The sequence below is a fragment of the Poecilia latipinna genome, unplaced genomic scaffold, assembly GCF_001443285.1.
Source record: "Poecilia latipinna isolate Pla-1442-1.1 unplaced genomic scaffold, P_latipinna-1.0 Scaffold585, whole genome shotgun sequence".
Taxonomy (NCBI): Eukaryota; Metazoa; Chordata; class Actinopteri; order Cyprinodontiformes; family Poeciliidae; genus Poecilia; species Poecilia latipinna.
In genome coordinates, this window is record NW_015113201.1 from 28,774 (window position 1) to 49,227 (window position 20,454).

General features: G+C 39.5%; 1 protein-coding gene across 3 annotated transcripts in view; it reads left to right on the plus strand.

Annotated features, from left to right (window-relative positions):
• The first annotated feature begins 661 nt into the window (after positions 1-661).
• LOC106953490 (plasma membrane calcium-transporting ATPase 1-like) overlaps positions 662-20,454 on the plus strand; it is a 31,405-nt gene continuing 11,612 nt past the window's right edge. Inside the window, exons 1-9 of one of the 3 annotated variants that reach the window (XM_015042299.1) lie at positions 662-1,005; positions 4,741-5,031; positions 10,412-10,609; positions 11,241-11,498; positions 12,061-12,186; positions 12,723-12,899; positions 13,500-13,526; positions 18,997-19,143; positions 20,079-20,293. In XM_015042299.1, the coding sequence (XP_014897785.1) occupies positions 4,836-5,031; positions 10,412-10,609; positions 11,241-11,498; positions 12,061-12,186; positions 12,723-12,899; positions 13,500-13,526; positions 18,997-19,143; positions 20,079-20,293 (1,344 nt within the window). In that variant the 5' untranslated portion in view covers positions 662-1,005; positions 4,741-4,835. Of the gene's footprint in view, positions 1,006-3,444; positions 3,465-3,675; positions 3,789-4,740; positions 5,032-10,411; positions 10,610-11,240; positions 11,499-12,060; positions 12,187-12,722; positions 12,900-13,499; positions 13,527-18,996; positions 19,144-20,078; positions 20,294-20,454 lie in introns of those variants that run through there. The other 2 variants (XM_015042301.1, XM_015042300.1) reach the window with 2 other exon arrangements.

Consider the following 20,454-nt stretch of genomic DNA (forward strand, 5'->3'; position numbering starts at 1 on the left):
GCAGTCCTCCAGCTGACCCAGGCAGTAAGTCCTGGTATGGAGGTCATCATCTAAAGTGGAGGGGAAACTTTAGACAAACTTGTAGGATATAAAAGCACAAGTAAACTAAAACATGTTAAGTGAAAGAGTAATATCCCTGTGTGTGTGTGTGTGTGTGTGTGTGTGTGTGTGTGTGTGTGTGTGTGTGTGTGTGTGTGTGTGTGTTCAGTCAATCCCCCTGTATCACTATGTGCTGTAATCCACCTGTGTGTGTTTGTGTGTTGTGCCACCTGACATGAGCTTGCTCCTCTGGGTAGGTATTGGATGGAGGGGGATGTGAGGTTTGTGTGTAGCAAATAGAAGCCACTGTAAAGAAAAAGAAGAAGAAGCACTGATGCAGTCAGAGCGTTGGGAATAGAAAAGGCAGTAGTCTAACATGGGTCAGGTCAGAGTGTTTCTATGAGTTTGGAGCACCAGTTGTACGTTGCTCTGTCTACTGCCTGCTTTGCACTTGAATTCTTAAAATTTTCTCTGAAAATGCTCTGGTGTTTTCCATGCTCATCCCAGCAGTAGGAAACTTCCACTGCTTGCAGCAGATGTATTGATGCTGATGGGAGTACATGCATCTCTGATGTGGAAGCTGCACATGGTTTACATGCTGTGTGCGCAGACACCTGCGCGTCCCTCTCAGCAGGAGGAACTGCAGGAGCAGCCACAGCCTCTCTGGAGCTCTCTGAAGCCACAGATTGTCTAATTAGATTAGGCAAGGCTTTCCACAGATAATCATTTAGCCAGCTCTGTTCTGTTTTGTGAGCTCTTTTCTTTTTCCTCCTGTTTTCCTGCGATGGAGCGCTTCTTGTGCCTGTCAGCTCGCTGAAGGTCAGAATGAATTTCTCTTCAGTTTGATGAGTGAAGCTGTGGGTTATGGGCTGGTTCTGGAACTGTGATTGTCACGCTGCTCAGAGTAATCGGACTGCCACTAATACCTGCTGCTGCTGCTAACTGGAGGCGATGGGGGAAGTTTGTGTGAGTAAATCCTTTCTTCTCCTCAGGCTTGTAAAGAAGACATTGCTTTGTTGCTTTCAACAGACATAGTTAGTTGTTTGTAGATCCTCAACAGAAACACATTAATGTGATTTTATGTACTTTAACTGATTAGCAGACAATGTAGTAAAAAATTAATTCCAGTTCCTGAAGTGAGACAATTTAGGAATCCTGACATGTTTTGTTTTGGAATTGTTGTTTGATAAGGCCATGGACGTTGACCATTAGCTTCCTCCACTAATTTGACAGCCATGACTTGTGCTCACTGTGGCTCAGTTTTTCCTCCCTCCTTCAGCTTTTAACAGGCTGCCTCTGCCTCGTTCAGATTAAGCTGACTGATTGACACAGCAGCTTACAGTTGAAGGCACCGAGGTCACCACCTGAGGGAAACATAAACACGCTCAGTCAGAGACACAAAGTTAAGATCTATATCTCCACACGTTAACATATAGTAGATTAAGAGCGTTTTATTTATTTTACAATAGAGTAATGATGGTTGAATTTGAAGTGCCAGGTGTCATTTGTTTCTTACAAAGCACAGTGCATTTACAGCTGGCAGGACAACAGCCCTGGAGGACCAGAGCTGCACACCCCCTGGCATTAGTTGGAAACGCCCAGGGTCTAGAACAGGGGTGGGCAATCCTGGTCCTCGATGGCCGGTGTCCTGCGCCTCTTAAATGTCTCCCTGATCCAACACACTTGAATCCAGTAGCTGAATCACCTCCTAAATCCAGTCAGGTTCACCAGAGTCCTGCTAACGACCTCATTATTTGACTCAGGTGTGTTGAAGTTGAGATGCATCTAAAAGTTGCAGGAGACCGGCCCTCCAGGCCTGGAGTTGCCCACCACTGGTCTAGAATGAGGAATTATTACTTTTTTGAAAAGACCAGACCCTCTGACCAAAACCTTTTTTTGCGATTGAAAAAAAAGGTGAATCAGGTTGGATTCAGTGTGAAGGTTTTTATTGCTAAGAGACAGTTTAAATCTGAGAAAAGGCAAATTAAGGTGGGGATTGAACAAGCAACCGGCCGATTGCGGGCAAACTGCTGCCACCGTCGCCACCATGGCCTCGTAGACTATAAAGTGTCATCTGATCAATGGTTCCCCGGAACTGGTTGAAAATTTACCCCATTTGGTTTATTCCTGCCGTCCAGGAGAGAAAAAGACTGTTTCTATTATAATAACAGATTCCTGTTTTTCTCTCGTGCCGTATCAGCCCAAGCTGGCTGAGGGAACATGTGCAAACAACTCCCAGCCTTGAGAGACGATGCTTTGATACCAGATGACACTGTCAGTGAGTGACCTCTAGACGAGAGAGACTGAAGCCTTCTCCCACCCAGATTCCTGTTTTGCATCGTTGAGTTTAGTCTGATCTCTGACCACTGTGAGATTCAACATCATGGATAATGTTAGATAGATTAGGAACTGGCTTCACTTCCTTTTATCCTTCTTTCCCCATCCTTTGGGAACTGGTTAGAATATCAGAAACAACAAAGAATCTGGGCTTAGAAAAAAAAATCTAGAGAAGCTGTTAGGACTGTAATTGTCTGAATGCTAAGGAGCTGAAGGTTGATTTATTATCAGTGGTGTACATGCTTTTTCAGTCTTTAGTTGATAAAAGTTTTAACTTCATTAAAAATATCGTTCAGTGTAAATACAAGCCCTAAAGTTACAGTATGTAGCTTTTCAAAATAATATTTTTTTTTATTTGTTGAAACTGTCACATTCAGCAGCACGTACATTAGTTTGACTGACAGCATTAAGACACTCGCTATGATTAGTTGTTTTTGGTAGGGGTGCATTACTTCAGATGGCAGTAGTATCTCAGGCAGGAGGTGGAGGAGCTAGGTCTTTTCACAGATTATCTGTCTGATATTATGCTGTCATGATAAGGCGATGTACAAATGACTGTCCCCGCCTATGGCACTGAATTTTAACTAGGGCTAACTTCCTATTTGAGCTGTAAGACTTTTGTTTTGAAGGGACAGTCTCCTGTTTAACTGTTTGTGTAAAGCTACTACAGTGTGCGCCACCTTGCATTAGAATAACGGCAAGAGTAACAAAAAAAAATCTTAAAAATTTATTTTGTAGGGAGAAATAAAGCTCTTTGTAATGTCTCCGTTTTTTTGGAAGTTTTTTTAAAGCAACATTTATGAAAACGTCCGGAAGACGTTCAAGAACGTTCAAACATTCGGAAGTACGCACTTTGTATAAGAAGTGAAAAATAAAAATTTGATAAAAAATAATAACAGTCATAAAAGTTTTAAAGATATAAAATCTAAATCAAGTGAAATGACAGCAAAAAAAGAAAATTATTTGGGAACTATCGTTCATAGTAAACAGTAGTTCAGAAAAATCGGCTCGTTCGTTAAATGTCTTATCACAATATTGCAGACTTTGGTCACGTCTCACATGTGCAGCACGTCCATACAATAAGTGCAGTAAGTGATAGCTTTTTTTTCATTGCAGGCAAATGCAGCATATTTGTCCATGTACAGCTAGCTTTGCTAATATCACTTCCACATAGTTTACCTATGAAAGTGACGCTAAAAGTTGAACATAGTCCCCACCGTCTCTGACAGGGAAGCGCTGCTATATTCACAAGTCGTCATATGCTTTCTTATGATTTATGAAGGGAAATTTATTACGGACGGTTAGACAGACATCTTCTCCCGCTCCCAGACAAACATTGCGCACTGTGTAGGAGTACCGCGTGCACTCGTAGACAACAAAAGGAGCTAAAGGGGGAGGCTGCAGCAAAACAGGTAATTAGTAAGTCGCATTATTGTTTGGATTTGAATCGGTTTGTTTTGCATCCAGTGAAAACAAGGATGTTGACAAATAAACTGGCAATTTAGTGATATTTTACAGTTGTGGTCTTGACATAAAATCCCGAGTCCTCAGTGTCGGAGACCGAGACGAGACCAAATGTCCGAGACGAGATCGAAACCATCCAAAATGTGGTCTCGAGCACTGCAACACTATCAACAGTAACAGGATCCACGTGGATAATTACAGATTGATGGCATTTTCTACTATCATAATGTTAAAATAAATGGTGCTCGGCTGAATACCAAAATTAATCTGTGATATAATGCAGACTGATAAAAAAATAAAAAGAGACCAGCACAGACTGATAAGAAAACGGAATCACGGACAAGATACATCGGTTTCTGATCGGCGTGGGCGCTGACAGAACAGATAAGGCTCCAGGATGAACTAATCCTGACTGTTAGCCTGGACTAGAGCAGGCTAGCTACAGGATAAATCGTCGTGGTAACCGTGTTACTTTTGTGAAACCAAATCGAGGCAGGGAGTTTTGAGAAAAGTGTATGAAATTTCAACAAGGACAGCTTACAGGTCCCTCACCCTTGCTCACTACTGCGCTATGGCAGAGCCTGCTGAGAACTTGAGAAAATTATCATTCCTTTGTCACATTAGGTTGTTTCTCCTCCATTAGTGCAGCTTCAGCACAGTGGAAATCTTGAGCTTGAAAGACAGTAGGCACTGTGCGGGTGAAGGGTGTGAGCAGCGTGTACACAAGCTTGATTGACTGACACTGTAGAGACAGTCCTGGCTCTGATTGTTTTTGGCTATCCAGGACAAAATGTGTCAAAAAGGAATATTAATTCTCGTGCTAATTTTGCAGAAAGCCAATGAAGAAAAACTAAATGTGGGATCATTCTGACCTCTGATCTATTTCCCCCTCCCCAACAGTCACTGAGTCCCTGTCAGGCTGGATCTGCACCTCAGGCTTGCCGCTGAGTTGCATTTTTCAATAAGATACTGACCAAGCTCTGGACGAAGGAGACATGGCCAGCAACTCTTTCCGCGGGTCCAAACGAGGACATTATGCCGAGGCCAACCATGAGCCAGAGTTCAGCTGCTCTCTGCAGGAGCTGCAGTCGCTTATGGAGCTTCGAGGAGCTGATGCGATCACCAGGATTCAGAACTGCTACGGAGATGTTAATGGACTGTGTACCAGACTCAGGACATCACCCGTTGAAGGTAAATATGTGCTTCTTTTTCTCCTTTTTGTTTTCTTCACAAACCGTTTTCATGAAGCAAGATCTGAAGCATTTCTGCAAAGGAGAGCTGCAGCGTAACATCAAGCAGATTTGTTTATATTTGCAGGGCTGACAATCTTAAACTGAACCTAACTGATGTTAGACTGGAACACGAACTGAACAGCTTCATTCACTTCCCCCACTGCCATTGCTAAAACTACAAGCAGATCACAATTCTAAATCAGTGCAGAATATCTACTTCACTGGTCACAACTTCTCCTTCTGTTTGAAGATTAGCCCAGTAGAAAAATCTACCAGAGGAATCCAAGTCAATGGGAGAAACCCCAGCAGTTTGGAAGGTTGGGAAATGATGGATGGTTTTGATGACTCTCAAACTTGTCTTCTCTGAGATTATAAGAAAGGGAGCAAATCAATGACACCCCAAACTGGATTTTAGTAAAACTTACTTGGACCAGTCAAATTTTAATATCTTGTAATAAAAACAAAAAGAGTCTGGTTCATTTCATGTATGTAGATACTCAATGTTTAGAACAAAGATTGACAGAAGATTACTATTATGCCTACAATTATCCTAGATAGAATTTGAACTAAGTACATTTTAAAAATCATGCTTGTAGGCACCATATGAAGAGTTTGGAGTGGCTCCATAAAAATATGAACAAGAGTCATACTTACACATCTTGAAGTCAGCTACTGAAATCGAAAATAGCAAGTTTTGACCAATTCCAAATTAGCAAGTTTTTTTCTTAATGTTTTTTGCTGCTGGGATTCCATTCTATGAATTGAACCCGTAACAAATAACCCAGAGCAAATAATGATAGCTTTCTATATCCAACAGTGTCATTGACTGTATGTGCCTTTGCTGTATGCCACTGGTCCAGTGACTCACCGACCTCTCCCTCCTGGCATCAACATAATTAAACCAACAGAGGACATGTTAGGTTAAGTCCGTTCTTTAGTTTGGCTTAAGGGACTGCTAAGCACGTGACGGCCAAAGTCAACGGTGACCCACAGCTATGTTGATCCTGGTCTGCTCCCTGGCAGCTTCTGGATAATTTGGGAAACTGTTCAGCCAAAGACAACTTTTAATGAAGAGACATTCAGCCTGAGAGGTGATAATGAGGATAAGAAGATTTATCTTCCTTTGCATCAGACTTGTTTTGCCATAACAATGCATAGTAATAGTCCTTTGGTCATTTTTGTGTTATTTCATCCTTCTAGCTTTGGCTCTTTGCAGCATTGTCAGTGATTTGCAAAAGATTTTAATAATCCCAAAGAAAACAGCTTATTATTCATAAAGCTCTAAAACAAGCAAACAAATGGAACTAATTCCAACATGTTCCTCCTAAGGTTTTTGCTTTCACTATGGAGTACTAGTTCTTGCTGTAGGTGGGATTAAACAAAATATGTTACCACCGGGGGTGGTAACATAAAAATGTGTCCAGAGAAAGAAAGATGAAAGTTGAAATGGTTTATAACAAAAATAAGGGTTCACAAACAAAACAGAGAACACCTTAACCCAATTAACACTCAAAAATAAAAAGGACTATCAAAACTAAGGAGGGTTAAGTGCAGCTCCAGCAATAAAACAAATATAACCAAACAAGTCAATATAAACTAAATTCAAACAACCCAAAAGAAAAACACTAAGGGAGCAAGGATCCTCCAAAGCACAAGCTTCTATCTAGATTGATTAGAGTCAATCAAGAGCACAGTAAAACTGCTAAGCAGAACAAAGTGGGTCAGCAGAACAAAATACTTCAGAGCTGCCCAAAAACAGTCATTGAAAGGCTAACAGCAAACAAGGCAGAGGTCAGTTCCTGAAAACTGCCCCACTGGAGGAATGTCTGCAGGGCCTTTCATAGGATGCAGATGGGCCTCATCAGTGTCTGATTGGCTTGGTTGCCATCTGCTGGTCCAATGGTGTTGCTTTTCAGCCTCCAGCAGCAAAGTGCGCTCCCACATCTGAACATGCTTAACAAAAAGAGAGGGACTGCTCCAGAGGCTAGGGGCTGTAATAGAAACCAGGCTCCATGAACCAAAGCATCCACAACCAAATACGCTCAACTGGATCAACCAATCTATTGCTGAAGATATGTAGAGCACTTGGTTACTGAGCATTATCAACTAGTGTGGTGACTTTAATGTTTAGTTTGTGACTTACTAAAGATTTATAGAAAGCATGCAGAATTTTACTGCATAATTAAAATGATGCTTTCACATTTTTTCAAAGTCCTTGTTGAGGTAAATTTTGCTCTCTGTAGTGCATTTCCCGTTTGATGTTTAGGCTTCTTTGGTAACCGTAGTTTTCCGAAGAAGGAGCAAAATGGAGTTGCACCTTTTCTCCTATATTTTCTCCAATATTTCACAGTACCATCCTTTTTGTCAGTCACTGTCACTCTAACTGTGATTTCTGTTTTTTGAAATCAGTTAGTGATTTATTGATACTCCTCATGAATATGCATGAAATAAAAACCATTGAGACTAAACAAAGTTTTCCAACAGCAAAATCTGTGCGAGGAGTTTAGAGCATTTAGTCAGTGTGGCAAGGTTGGAGTATACAGACAAAGGAATTTCCACAAAATCTCCCTACATGAAGAGTGCTGGGTCTTCCCATATGCTCTCTGCTCTGTGGGTTGAGCTCTTCAGCTCAACCCACAGGCTTTCAGTTGGATTTAGGACGGGAAACTAACATGAACGTAGGTTTATGTGATTTAACAATAAAAGAACATGCAGCCATATGTTTGGGATTGTTACTGCATCTCCGTTCACTGCTCCGTTTGGGCTTTCTCCAGTGGAATTTCAATCAGACCAAACAGCGAACAGAAGGAAGAGTTGTAAACGATACCGTCAAGTTTCTGTTTTAGAATTGTAGTCTGGTTATATAGGCCTGTGTTCTGGCAGTGGCAGCAGAGGAAGTGAATGTAGCCATTCAGTCCGTCATGGCCTCGCTTTTAAATATTGAGCAATTAAAGATGGAGCAAGAGGAATGTTTAAGACATTTTATTGCAGACAAAGATTTTGTGAACCTACTCCTCGCGAGGTTGGTTATGGTAAACCTCGCGAGCTGGTAAACTTCATCCAGCTGGTGCATTTCATACGTCAAGGACAAACATTAGTGATTGGGTAAAATCAAATCCAATCTGTTCCTTCAGCAAGCAGTCTTTATTCTTTCTAGGATTCAGACCTTCAGTAGAAAGCAAACTGTATAACAAGGAGCTAGTTTTTACTAGGCTAAGATTATTATCCTGTTGTAAAAGAAATAACAATGACAAAGCACATTCACTTTACTGACAGAGTCCACCAAAGATACCACAATGTCATAAATTCAAAGAGAATCAGGCCCACCGCATGAATATGATGAACTTAACGATGAGCAGGGTTGTTGTTCCACACTTTGACTTTTTTGCTTAACTCCAAACGCTGTTTTGAGTTTTACTCTGACCAAAACTCAAAATTCTAATTATAGTGTTCCACATTAGATGTTTACGCCTCTGAACAAATTAACCCAAAATAAGGGTTGAAATTCACATGTAGGAGGCACTGTAAGTTTCTGAAGAAAGTGGATTATGAAGTTTCTAACCCACACAGCGTTTTAAAAAAGTAGTAGGTTCAACTCGCAATAACAAAACAAAATGTTTAGCATATGGCCTGTGAACATCAGTAAATTAGTTGCATAGGTTTTGTTTCACAGCAGATTAGACAGGAAGTGGGCATAGTGTCCATATCTGGGGCAGCAACTCTACCTCTACGCCATACACCACCCCAAGTTGTGTACTTTTATGAAAGTGCGAAAGGTGTGCTATTTAAATAAAATAATAAATCTGTCAAAGGATGTCTGGAGCAGCCCAGGTGTTGCCAGTCCTACCTCACATTCAGCTTTACTTTGCCAGATTTAATCTATTTGATTGAATCCTGTCTGTGCTTTTATGTCTCACACAGATCCTTAGACGTCATTTTCGATGTGTGGTGGACTTTGCAACATTTATTTGCCCTTTGACATTTTCACCTCCTTATTAATTCATAAAGTTTGTCCATCTTCCACTCGATCGGTAAACACTGGCAACGATTAAACTCCTGCTGACAGAAAGAAGCAAAGGTCAGCAGCAGCTTGAAACCACAGGAAGATCCACACTGCTGCTTTACTTCTCTGCATGTCTCTACAGGGACATGCAGAGGGATGGACACAAAACTTTCAGCATAATCCCTCTCACCAGAAGGTCCAGAGTGTGCACAGACAATACAAAGAGAAGTGTTGGGCTATAAACCGGCTCACACTGGGTGTGTCAGAGCAGATGAAGAGTGGTTGCAGCGTCTCTAGAGGGGTTTGAGTTTGTCTTAACATGTCGCTTTGTTCCACTGGGAGGAAACAAGTCTGCTGTTTTCTCACACACAACACCAGACTACCACTGAGACACAAACACCAGGCAGGATAAACAGTGCTTCCAACTAAAAAAATCGAGTTCAGATGGTTGTGTGTCACTTAACATTAATAACTAATGCCAAACAGAAAGATTGTCTTCGACATGGTTATGTGAAGGATATGTTTTTATTCTTATTAATGCTTCATCACACAATTAAAGATGCATTGAGATCCTACTGTTTCTCAGGAATCATTACGCAGAATTCTTTGTAATAAATACTAATAATCATCCTGTTTTAACTGTTAGTTGATGTGTTACCTTAAGTTAGTGTGCAAAGAAATTCTGGGAAGTGCTAGCTTCTGTTGCTAGCACTTAGCCTGGTGACTGAGGTCAGAGAACATGCATCTTCAACAGTCTTTGGCGTAGCACATGACCCTTTTATTAGTACATTTTCAGCAACAGGCTTTTTGCAACTGTAGGCTACACCGCCAACAAAATTAGCTTAAAGCGATACTGAGAAAATAGCTTTTATTCATTTCAGTAGTATTACATCTCAGATGTTTACTTGAAGATGTTAATTGTTGTTATTAAAGGTAAAGTTTGATGACATCAAACCGTTATGAAGTGTGACTTTCAATGTTAGCATTTAGACTAAATTTGGATCATGCCAAAAGGCTAGGCCTGTCTTTCAGAGACTTTATGGTGAATTTTACACCACATTAAATTCTCTGACAAATACAAACTACATTACTTTCTTTATTGAGTTTGAACCTCACTGAAACAATCCAACTAACCCCAGCTTCTAGTTACTTTCATGTATCTTAAATGTAGAACATACTGGCTTACTTTACCCTACATTTAGACCAACATGCTATAATCAACATGTTTTTAGCATGTTTTAATTTACTTAGTCTGGGGTAATTTTAGACCACAGTGGAAAAGCCAGTATAAGCCTACCTTTCAATCTGCTGTAATGTTTTTTTAATACCCCTGCAGGTCTTGAAGGAAAACCAGAGGACATAAACAAGAGGAAAGAAGAGTTTGGACTGAATGTCATCCCTCCTAAAAAGCCTAAAACCTTTTTGCAGTTGGTGTGGGAGGCCCTGCAGGATGTCACACTTATCATCTTGGAGGTGGCAGCAGTCATTTCTCTAAGCCTTTCTTTCTATAGTCCACTAGATGCAGAAAGACAAAGTGAGTATTTTCTCCACTATACAAGGATATTTGGATATTTTGAACATTGTGGTAGAAATGTCTGGTAGCACCTCCATTTTAACAGTACAAATGTTTTGCTATAAAATGCTTTTTATTCCAGTTTTTGACCTCAGTGATTACATAAATGCTCAATTTAACAGCCAGCCGTCCTAATTTGGCAAATTAGGACCAAATTTTTAGAATTAGAAACATTATTTATTTTGCTTATACATTATTTTGTTTCAGCATATTTTTATGGTTTCATGGTAAACTTTTGTGCTATAATAAGTCAAGCTGATTTTCCTAATTTCTCTCAATTCTCCAGTTAAATCTATGCATATCTTATCATAAACATTTTGTACTTATTAATAATGTTTAACAGAAAATCTTATACAAGATTTGAGAAAAAGAGTCCACATAATTTTTCAGTCTGTCTATGAAATGTATGTCATTTACTATCTCTATGGAAAATGTATTATTGTTAAAAAAAAAAACTAGATGTTATTTGTAATCAACTCAATTATCTAATATGAATTATCTAGTAATAATAAATTAAAACCTGTCTCCAGGTCAACATAGGCAAAAAGGATTAGAGAATAGATTGTCAGACTATTTTAAAATCTCTGTTCAGACTGTGGAAAAGCAGCTGGTGGCGTGGAAGAAGAGGGGGAAGCAGAGACCGGATGGATCGAAGGCGCCGCCATTCTCCTGTCGGTGGTATGTGTGGTGCTGGTGACGGCTTTTAACGACTGGAGCAAAGAGAAGCAGTTCCGCGGTCTGCAGAGTCGCATCGAACAGGAGCAAAAGTTCACCATCGTCCGCTCGGGGCAGGTGATCCAGATCAAAGTGTCGGAGATCGTGGTCGGAGACATCGCACAAGTCAAGTATGGTGAGTAAACACATGAGTCTGCATATGGCTGACATTACCAAGCGTTTTCAGTAGGGGTTCCCCAATTACAATTTTCTGGCCAGTCGCCGATTACAGATCTTTAGAATGCTTGACCTACCAATTCCAATTTTGTCCGCTGATGTCTGAAATGTTGCTGAATATACAAAGAAAGTTGCAGTGTCCAGAAAAAACAGTTTAGTAATATTCTCTCTTTCTTTAAAATGAAAAGGACTGTCTTTTTGTCTAATTACAATTAGATAAGATAATTTGTCTCTTATGGGAGAAATTTGCCTTAGAAGAGGGGACAAGGCTACAGTACAACAAAGACAGGATAATACTTCAGATTACAATAAATCCATAAAACTAGCACAAACAATTAAAGAAACATACATCAAATTGTGTGTGAAGAAGCACACAGGTACACTATATTAATTTTCAAAAAACACACAGAATTCAGAATTTTCTTTTCATGTTTCTCCTTTGCTTACAGGAGATTGGTGATATGTAACTTTTTTTGCCCTGATAAGTGTGTGCAGTTATTGCCTCTGTGTTGCCATTCCAGGTGACCTCCTCCCAGCCGACGGCGTCTTAATTCAGGGCAACGATCTGAAGATCGATGAGAGCTCTCTGACCGGGGAGTCGGATCATGTCAAGAAGACCATTGACAAAGACCCCATGTTGCTCTCAGGTGAATTTTTCTACCGCAAATTTTGAGCTAAGCTCACCCTGACCTGAACTGTCATTATCAGCTCCTACCAAGCAATTTTTCTTCTAAAGTACGTTGGATCATTTCTTTGGTTTTCATCTTCACGGACTAAGAAGTTAAAGCTTTTTTTGAGCCTAAGCCTGTGAAGGTGCTGACAGACTCTGAGTTACAGTCACAATTAAAACAGTAAAGAAAACAATATAAAAACATCCGTTTTACAAGGCTTTCGTTATCACATCACAGCATGCAGATGTTAACAGCAGTATTTGCTATTTCAAGGCTCCACATGGCTACTTTCACTCTCCTAAAATGCCTTAGCATACTAACTTTTAGGTATTTAAAGCTGTATTGTTATGGAACTGTTTGTCCTTCTAAAGAAAAATTAATATAAGAAGAGATTTAAAAAATATGTAAATAAGAAGCTTAAAAAAACATCAAGTTCCCTCAAAGTAAAATGCTTGAAAGGAGAGTGTTCACAGAGGAAGATTGTAAGTTTTTCTTTCCATGCTTCTCTGTAGGCACACATGTAATGGAGGGCTCTGGAAAGATGCTAGTCACCGCCGTAGGTGTGAATTCTCAGACGGGAATTATTTTCAAACTGCTCGGTGCCAGTGAAGACAGCGAAGGCAGCAGCGATGACAAAAAAGACAAGAAAAACGAGGAAAAGAAAAATAAAGACAAAAAGGACAAGAAGAGTAAGTTTTGAAGCCAACTACACGAGTCATCATCTAAGAAGAAGCGTAGTGTGGCGCCCAACAATGTCTCCTCACACACTCCCTGTGGCACAGATCAGCTAAATCACATTGCAGTGCATCTCTCAGATCCAGTCAAAGGTCTTTGCAAGATTGTTTCCTATTTCTTTCTTTCAAGAGATGACTTGCAGACTCTGGATTATGAGGTATTTTTACAGAGATGCATAATTTCAACATTGAGGCATGAATCAATGTTATGTCCTTACATAACCCAAATTTAGACTTTTCTGCTGATTTAATGCAGCTTCTTTCCATTTAGAGACTTTCATAATATCAAGTTATTTGAAACAGTGCAATTATAAAAATAAAAATCCCTCTCAGCTGTTTTTAAATATGTATATTGAAATAAAAATCAAGTTAGCAAACCATCTTGAGAGAATTCAATTGATCTAACAGTTTGCTTTTAAATCTTCAACTCACCAACTAAAGTTAATAGATAAAAAATAGATAAAAACCTAGGATCTGAAATATATATATTTTAGAGTATAGAAATATCTGTTGACTTATTGCATTTGTTTGATTGACTGCTTTGTGTTTTTACAGGTATAAAGGAAGTCAAAAACAAGAAAGGTAGGCATTGCATCAGAGTTTCATTTCCACCAGAACCAGTGTGTATTAATGCCTGTGAGCAAATTAAGTTGTTTTCAGTACCAAACAACCAGTTGGCATTAACTTAATAGTTGCCATGGAGACATGGTAACCCAAGATGCCCAGTTCTCTAACAGTGAGCTGTTGAGATTTTTTACCTCTCCTGCCATCCTCCTCAGTGTAAGTGGTGGCAAGATGAATACGGATCCTCGTCAAGCTTTGTTGCCAATGGCTACAAGAAATGTGTTTGTGTGTGTTTGCATTATTACATCAAGTAAAACTGGGAATTATGTTATGGAAGTAGTTTAAGGGGGGTTAATAAAAGTGGCAGCAGTGTTTTCTTAGAAACAATTGTTTCTGAATGTAGGATTATTTTTCACACATTTAATTATTGTGCTGAAGTTAAAGGTTTGAATATAGATATTTGTGGAGGACACTGCAGTTGTTGCTGCTCACTGAATACTGGCTGGAATATTAATATTAATATTAATAGAGACAGGATGTCATTAGTGAGACAGTAGTAGTTGTAGATAAATCCATTGTCACCTTGTGTGGATTGATGTTTCTCTGATGAGACCTCACTCAGTCACTCATATACTGTAATGATAATACCATGAGTAATATGGGTTAAGCATGATTAAGTGAGGTTTGCTTGTTTGAGAGACATAATCACGTGACTCTGGAAACTGATACTGCAGCTAACTTTGTCTGGGTTTTACAATGTATTTTATCCAGGTCAAAAGATGATTGTACAGTTTGTAAGACTACAGAAGTACATTTATATAGATAGTGTACTATGACAGCTCTACAATGTACAGAGTCTTCAGCATCTCTGAATGAATCTTTTCCACCACTGGCGTTCTGCCACAGGGCAGCTTATGATCTACCTCAGCAACTTCTGCCACAGTAATGGATTTAGTCCTTCCACTGCCCAACGACACCGTCTATCCCATCTCCAGTTTTCCTAGTTAACCAAAGTCACAGTCTGGATGGGTCCTGCTTTCCCTTTCTTAGCTGTTAAAAAGTTTGTTAGGACCTCCTCCAAGGTCAATTGAAAGTTTTTCTCCATTATGTCTCATGGCCAAATTTTTTGCCTCTGCCACCACAAAAGTCACAGTTCTTTTAGCCACCTGGCACATGACTGCTGCTTCAGGAGTTACAATCAAGCCCTAAAGGACTCTTTCTTGAGTGTCCAATAAGGCTGGTGTTCACCAAACAATAACCACCATGACGGGCACCAATGACCTTCTGGAGAGCACATCTACAAAAGAAGTTCTGATCACAGAGATTCCACATCCCCATCATGAGAAACCCTCCTGTGGATGTGTGAGCCCCACTTCTGACAGTGGTTCTCCATCCATTCTCAACCCTAGTTTGGGTTTACCTCCTGTAGTCTGCTTGGCACCTTTCTATGCAAAGCAGACTAGGTAATCAGGTGGTGATCAGTTAGCAGCTCTTCCCCTCTCTTCTTCAGTACCCTGTCTATGGTCACAGGGCCTGGGGACATCAGCTGTACGGTAGCCTCGCTTCTGTCTGACTGCTCAGGGCAGCTGTTGCTACAGTGTAGCTCACCACCATCAGTGTATGAATGTGTATGCGAATGGGTGAATAACTGAATGTTGTGTAAAGCGCTTTGGAGTCCTGTAGACTTGATAAAGCTCTACACAAGTAGAGAGTATTTATCAATACACCACAGGTCTGATGATATAAAATGTAATAAAATGCAGCAGTCTCTGACTTGAAGATTTTAACATTTTAACCGGTTTTCTGTACCTTCCTCCATACCTATAGAAAATCAAGTCTTTCTTCTATTAACCTATATTTCTTCATATTTCAACATATAAATTTGTGTGTGTGTGTGTGTGTGTGTGTGTGTGTGTGTGTGAGAGAGAGAGAAAGTAAAGTACAGCAATAAAATAGTTAGAATGAAAGTCTATTTTCGCCAGTTTAGCAGAGGGACAGTCAGAGCTTTTCATGGTGGAATTGGATTTGTAAGCTTCAGCAGTCATGTCATTAGTGGGTTTCTCAATGACTGTCAGAGGACTGGCATGTCACTCACTTGGACTAGTGGTGAAAATTTTCACTGTAGGTGAAAGTTTTCTTTCCATGCAGAGTGGTCAGTGGATGTTAATGTTTTTGTTACTATGCAGACTCAAACTTCCATCCATTAGCACGCGCTCTCAAGAACCACCTCTTGATTTACACTGTTACCAGTGACGTTGCACACTCACACCTGATTATCACAAAACATTCTCACAAGAAAATTCACAGTAACACTTTCTGCTTTTGGGAAGAAACAATCAAATTACTTATTTTGCTGTTGTAATCACTTACTCCACTCATTATTTGAAAATCTAATCAGAATGTTGAGTATAAATAGATATCACTCTTTTTAGATTCTTATTTTGGTATCTTTTTCCTTCCCATTTGCACTACCTTGTCTGTCACATAAAATCTCACTAAATACATTAAAGTTCAGGGTTGGAACATTTCCAAATGTGAAAAAGTTTGAGGAAAATGAATACTTGAGAAAGAGATTAAATCCTAATGTTGTAAGGTGGTTTTGCATGGAAAGAAAACCGTATTTGACAGTGAGAATTCAATTAAGGCATTAGTCAGTGGCAACAGTTTGCTGTGCCATCCAGTCATGTGACACGTCTTCTTACTCCAGTTCTCTTATTTGGGTTATTCTCCTTGAAGTGTAAAGCTGACAGTATTTAAACTTTTGAACATTTTTAGAAACTCTTGTAACTCTCCAATGAACAGAGAGCAAGGTCTGTGAAGTTGTGTGTTTGAGACCAAGCAGCTTCAGTAGTTACCACATTAATGCAGAACAAGAGCATTAATGGGGTGGTGGCTCAGAGTGAAACAGTTTTGTGAATTTTGAATAAGTTTTTAAAATGCTGCAAAGCAGAAAATGTGAATTGGGCATGTTTCCAATTAATCAAGCCAGGCAAAGCATGATTTTGTCAGATGTTGAAGTTAAGCATAGTTGTAATAAACAAGATGTAGAGGTTGCAAACTAGCATGGAGCACACATCACCATGAACGCTTCTCACCAGACACTCCAGACTGACAGTTCTCCCCTCTGAGCTGGAGATTTAGATTTTGACTTTTTCCATTTCGTGCCTCTTGTGAGGCACAGACCCACTAGTGAATGGGACGGGACTGCTCACAACTTTAGAACTTATTAATGTATGTCTCCTCTTTAGCACATTGAGTCTTTTTCAGAAAAGCCAGAAACCACCTCAAGCAAACGTAAAAACCGTTTTTTGTTGTTTTTTTTTTTAGCAAATTTGAGTAAGTTATTTAGAATTTTTCCTTTTCCATCAACCTTTCCTGACACCATAATTGACATCGGAAACAAACATTGATTTAAACACAGCTACAGAGAATATTTAGCTGTTCCTCATCTTGGCTTGTTGGGCATGTTTAGACTTACTCATATTGAATAACAACATACATTCTGGTACAGGGTTAATAAAAAAACATGTTCAAGATTTGTGATGATATGTCAGCAATACCTAAAGTAAGTCTTTTTTTTTATCAAAATCCCTTTTTGGCAAAAAATAAATGACTTGGGGCATTATTTTAGGCAGATGTGTTATTATGGGAAGTGTGTGATGACCTTGTGACCCCTCCATGGTTTCTCCCTCCTCTTGCTGACTCACAACTGGAATAGTTTCTATAAACTCCTGCTTCTGGCTGTTCGACTTTATGCTGTGTTTGTTGACCAGCCATTATTTTGGTGTTAAGTGTCGCATGAGGAAATAGGAGCTGGATTCAATTGAGGTCAATCAAAAGAGAAACAGAGATGTTGCTGGTGCTTCCATGGAAAGTCCTGCCTCCACTGCCGGACCGGGGAGGGCTCTCCAGGCTCCGTGTGATCCCACGTGGCGTTTCTTCCATAGTATGCCCCTGTGGTCTGAGCAGCAGCAGCAGGTGCTCCTGACTCTGTTGATGGTGATTAGGAGCAAGAAGATTATCGGCATTAAGCTCGGCAGCTGCTTTCTTCTCCTCCCTGCTGCTGGTGCCTTCTTGTCCACTAATAACCTCATTACAAAAATGGGATCAGCTCGCTCACACACACGCTCACACACACTCACATAGATACAGACACCCCAGCACATACTGGTTAACTCTGTGACACAAAGCAGTATTGGTTAACTGCTGGTGTTTCTGCTTGTGTTGGGAACTGGAAACGATGCCCTGTGGTTAGGGACTTAGTGTAGCTCCAAGTCAGGTTGAAGATCTGCTGTGACTTAGTGCATCACAACAAGTTAACACTGGGATTAGCACACGTTACCATGATAACCTGCACTCTGGACAGCTATTGTCTATAATGGTGTCGCCCCAAAAGTATTTATTTGTATTATTTATTGTTAGAGAACAGATACAGCAAACTTGGAAGGAGTCGTCTTGACTGGCTGTTTGAAGGAGCCAATCAGAAGTCAGAAGCTGAAGCTGATCCCGCCCACGGAATTAAATGAATTCATACACAGGATGAAGTCATTTATTAAATCATGAAATAATTCTATCAATTTTTGAAATATGAAATCAGTATGTTTAATTGAGGCACATATAATTAATTCTATATTTAATTAATGATTTCTGCATTTATTTAAAGTTTTAATGAATTAACGACACTTTTAAATAGGTATTTCATAAATTAGTTATTTATTGTAATTTGGCACTCTACTCTCCACCCATACAAGAGGATGCTTAATCAGAGGAGCCGCACCACACTGAATGATTTGTGAAAAGCTTCCACAGATATTTATACTTCTGTAATACAATGCATATATCTAGTTGACACTCAACCTGCAGGGTTTTTTTCTTATAACCCCTCCAACAAAAAACCTCGGTTTCCACTCATCTGTGGTCTGCACAAGTCTAAAGATCTTACACATAAATACGCCAAGTTTTTTTCTGTTGTGTTGAAAGCTTATAAAACTGATGGTGCATTCAGTGCCAAGTGGGACATTTGAGTTTTTACTATAACCTAGTGCAGGGGAAGGCTTTAAATGCGACTTGGATATTGCTTGACTGGGTTCCCTGGACAAGAGATGTGGTTTTTGATCAGCATTGGCCGACTGAATTTCTTTAGCGTAAAACAAGGAAAAAGCTCCAAGATGGTTATGATTCCAGTGACAGGTGTTGCTCATGTGATTCAGTTTGTTTCGCGTGAAATGAGCTTCCAACAACTGTCTCAAGATCTTAAGTCTGATTTTAGTTGCTTTGGAAGTCAAGACAGATGTTGGCATTTTAAGTTTTCTTTTCAAAGATGCATCTCTGGAAATTGTTCTTTATTTGTCATGTTTTGAGTTGTGTTTCTTTTCCTAGTAAAACTGGAAATTATTAAGGTTTTGCTACATTTTTAAAGCGTGTCTTTAAAGCTGAACCAGTTCTTCAGTTTGGAGGCTTTAATGACTTCTTCTATTATCCCATGTAGAGAAAAACAAGGACGGAGCTACTGTTGAGATGCAACCACTCAATGAAGATGGAGAACCAGAGAAGAAGAAGAAAGTTCTTCCAAAGAAGGAGAAATCTGTCCTTCAGGGGAAGCTGACCAAACTGGCCGTACAGATCGGCAGAGCAGGTACAAACAGGGGACTGGTATTCAGTTTGTTACTGGGACTTTTATATCACTAAAAGCCACAATGATCTAGGATCTTGCATGATGAAAAAAAATTTAAAGTTAAGTTAAATTTAAAATCAACACGTTTTAAAATGTTGGAATGTTTGGATTCATATGGATCCTTGTGGATCAGTTATGTACGGAAACCCTGACAGCCAAGGGGAAAAACTTATTTTAAGTCCTGGATGGCAAGAGGGAAAAAGAATCTGTCATGCCATTTCCATCTCATCCAAACAGAAAAAAAAAGTTTTTTCCCCAACTCATCTTTTTCTTTTTCTCTTTGTTGGGTGAGAAGAGTTTTTGTCCACTTACCCTTCAACATTTAAGTGAGAAAAAAAGAAACTTAATACTTTTTCTGTTTCTTGGTTTAGATTTAAAAAAGACTTACAAAAATCACACATTTTTTTATTTATTTATTTACTTTTCATAATTTAAGCGAGAGAGAAAAAAACCAAGGCTAAAAAATATTTTTTTTCTTTTTCACTCTGTTGGTTGCTTGATGGAGATGCTGTTATATTGAGAAGTACTTGATATAAAAAACACAATTGATCAAATTTTGAACATCACAATTTTTCTATGCTCTCCTTCAAGAGAAAAAATATTTGCGAAAAATCCCACAAAATTTCACAATATTTGATTCTAATTTTTTTTTGTCTTTTTTTTTACTTCCGTGTTATTTTTGAAGTCGAGAGAAAAAGAACATTTAGTCAGACTTAAAAAATGTGTCAAAATCCTTGTGTTTCAAGGCTTCCATAGTTCTGTTGAAAGTTATGCTGAAGTGAGATGCATAACGCATCCACAAAATCTCAGCTAAAGAACTTAAAGGCGTTTTAACCATCACTCATTGCAATCCATTTGGTTTTATTTTTCCTGTTCTTTTCCTCTCCTGTTCTCAGGTCTGTTGATGTCGGCCCTCACCGTCATCATCCTAATCACTCGCTTCCTGATCGATACCTTCTGGATTCAGGGCCTTCCCTGGTTGCAAGAGTGCATTTCCATCTATGTGCAGTTCATGGTCAAGTTCTTCATCATCGGTGTGACGGTGCTGGTGGTGGCTGTGCCTGAGGGTCTCCCCCTGGCCGTCACCATTTCCCTAGCGTATTCGGTCAAGGTCAGTTTTGCAATGTCTGTCAGCTTCACGTCTGTCTGCATGCAAAGAGATTCCAATGTCATGACTCACCTGAATATGATTTGTGTCTACAAGCTGGTATTGCAGGAGCTTGCAAAAATGTTTATAACTGTGTTTCTAATTTTGTCATTTTCTAACCATAA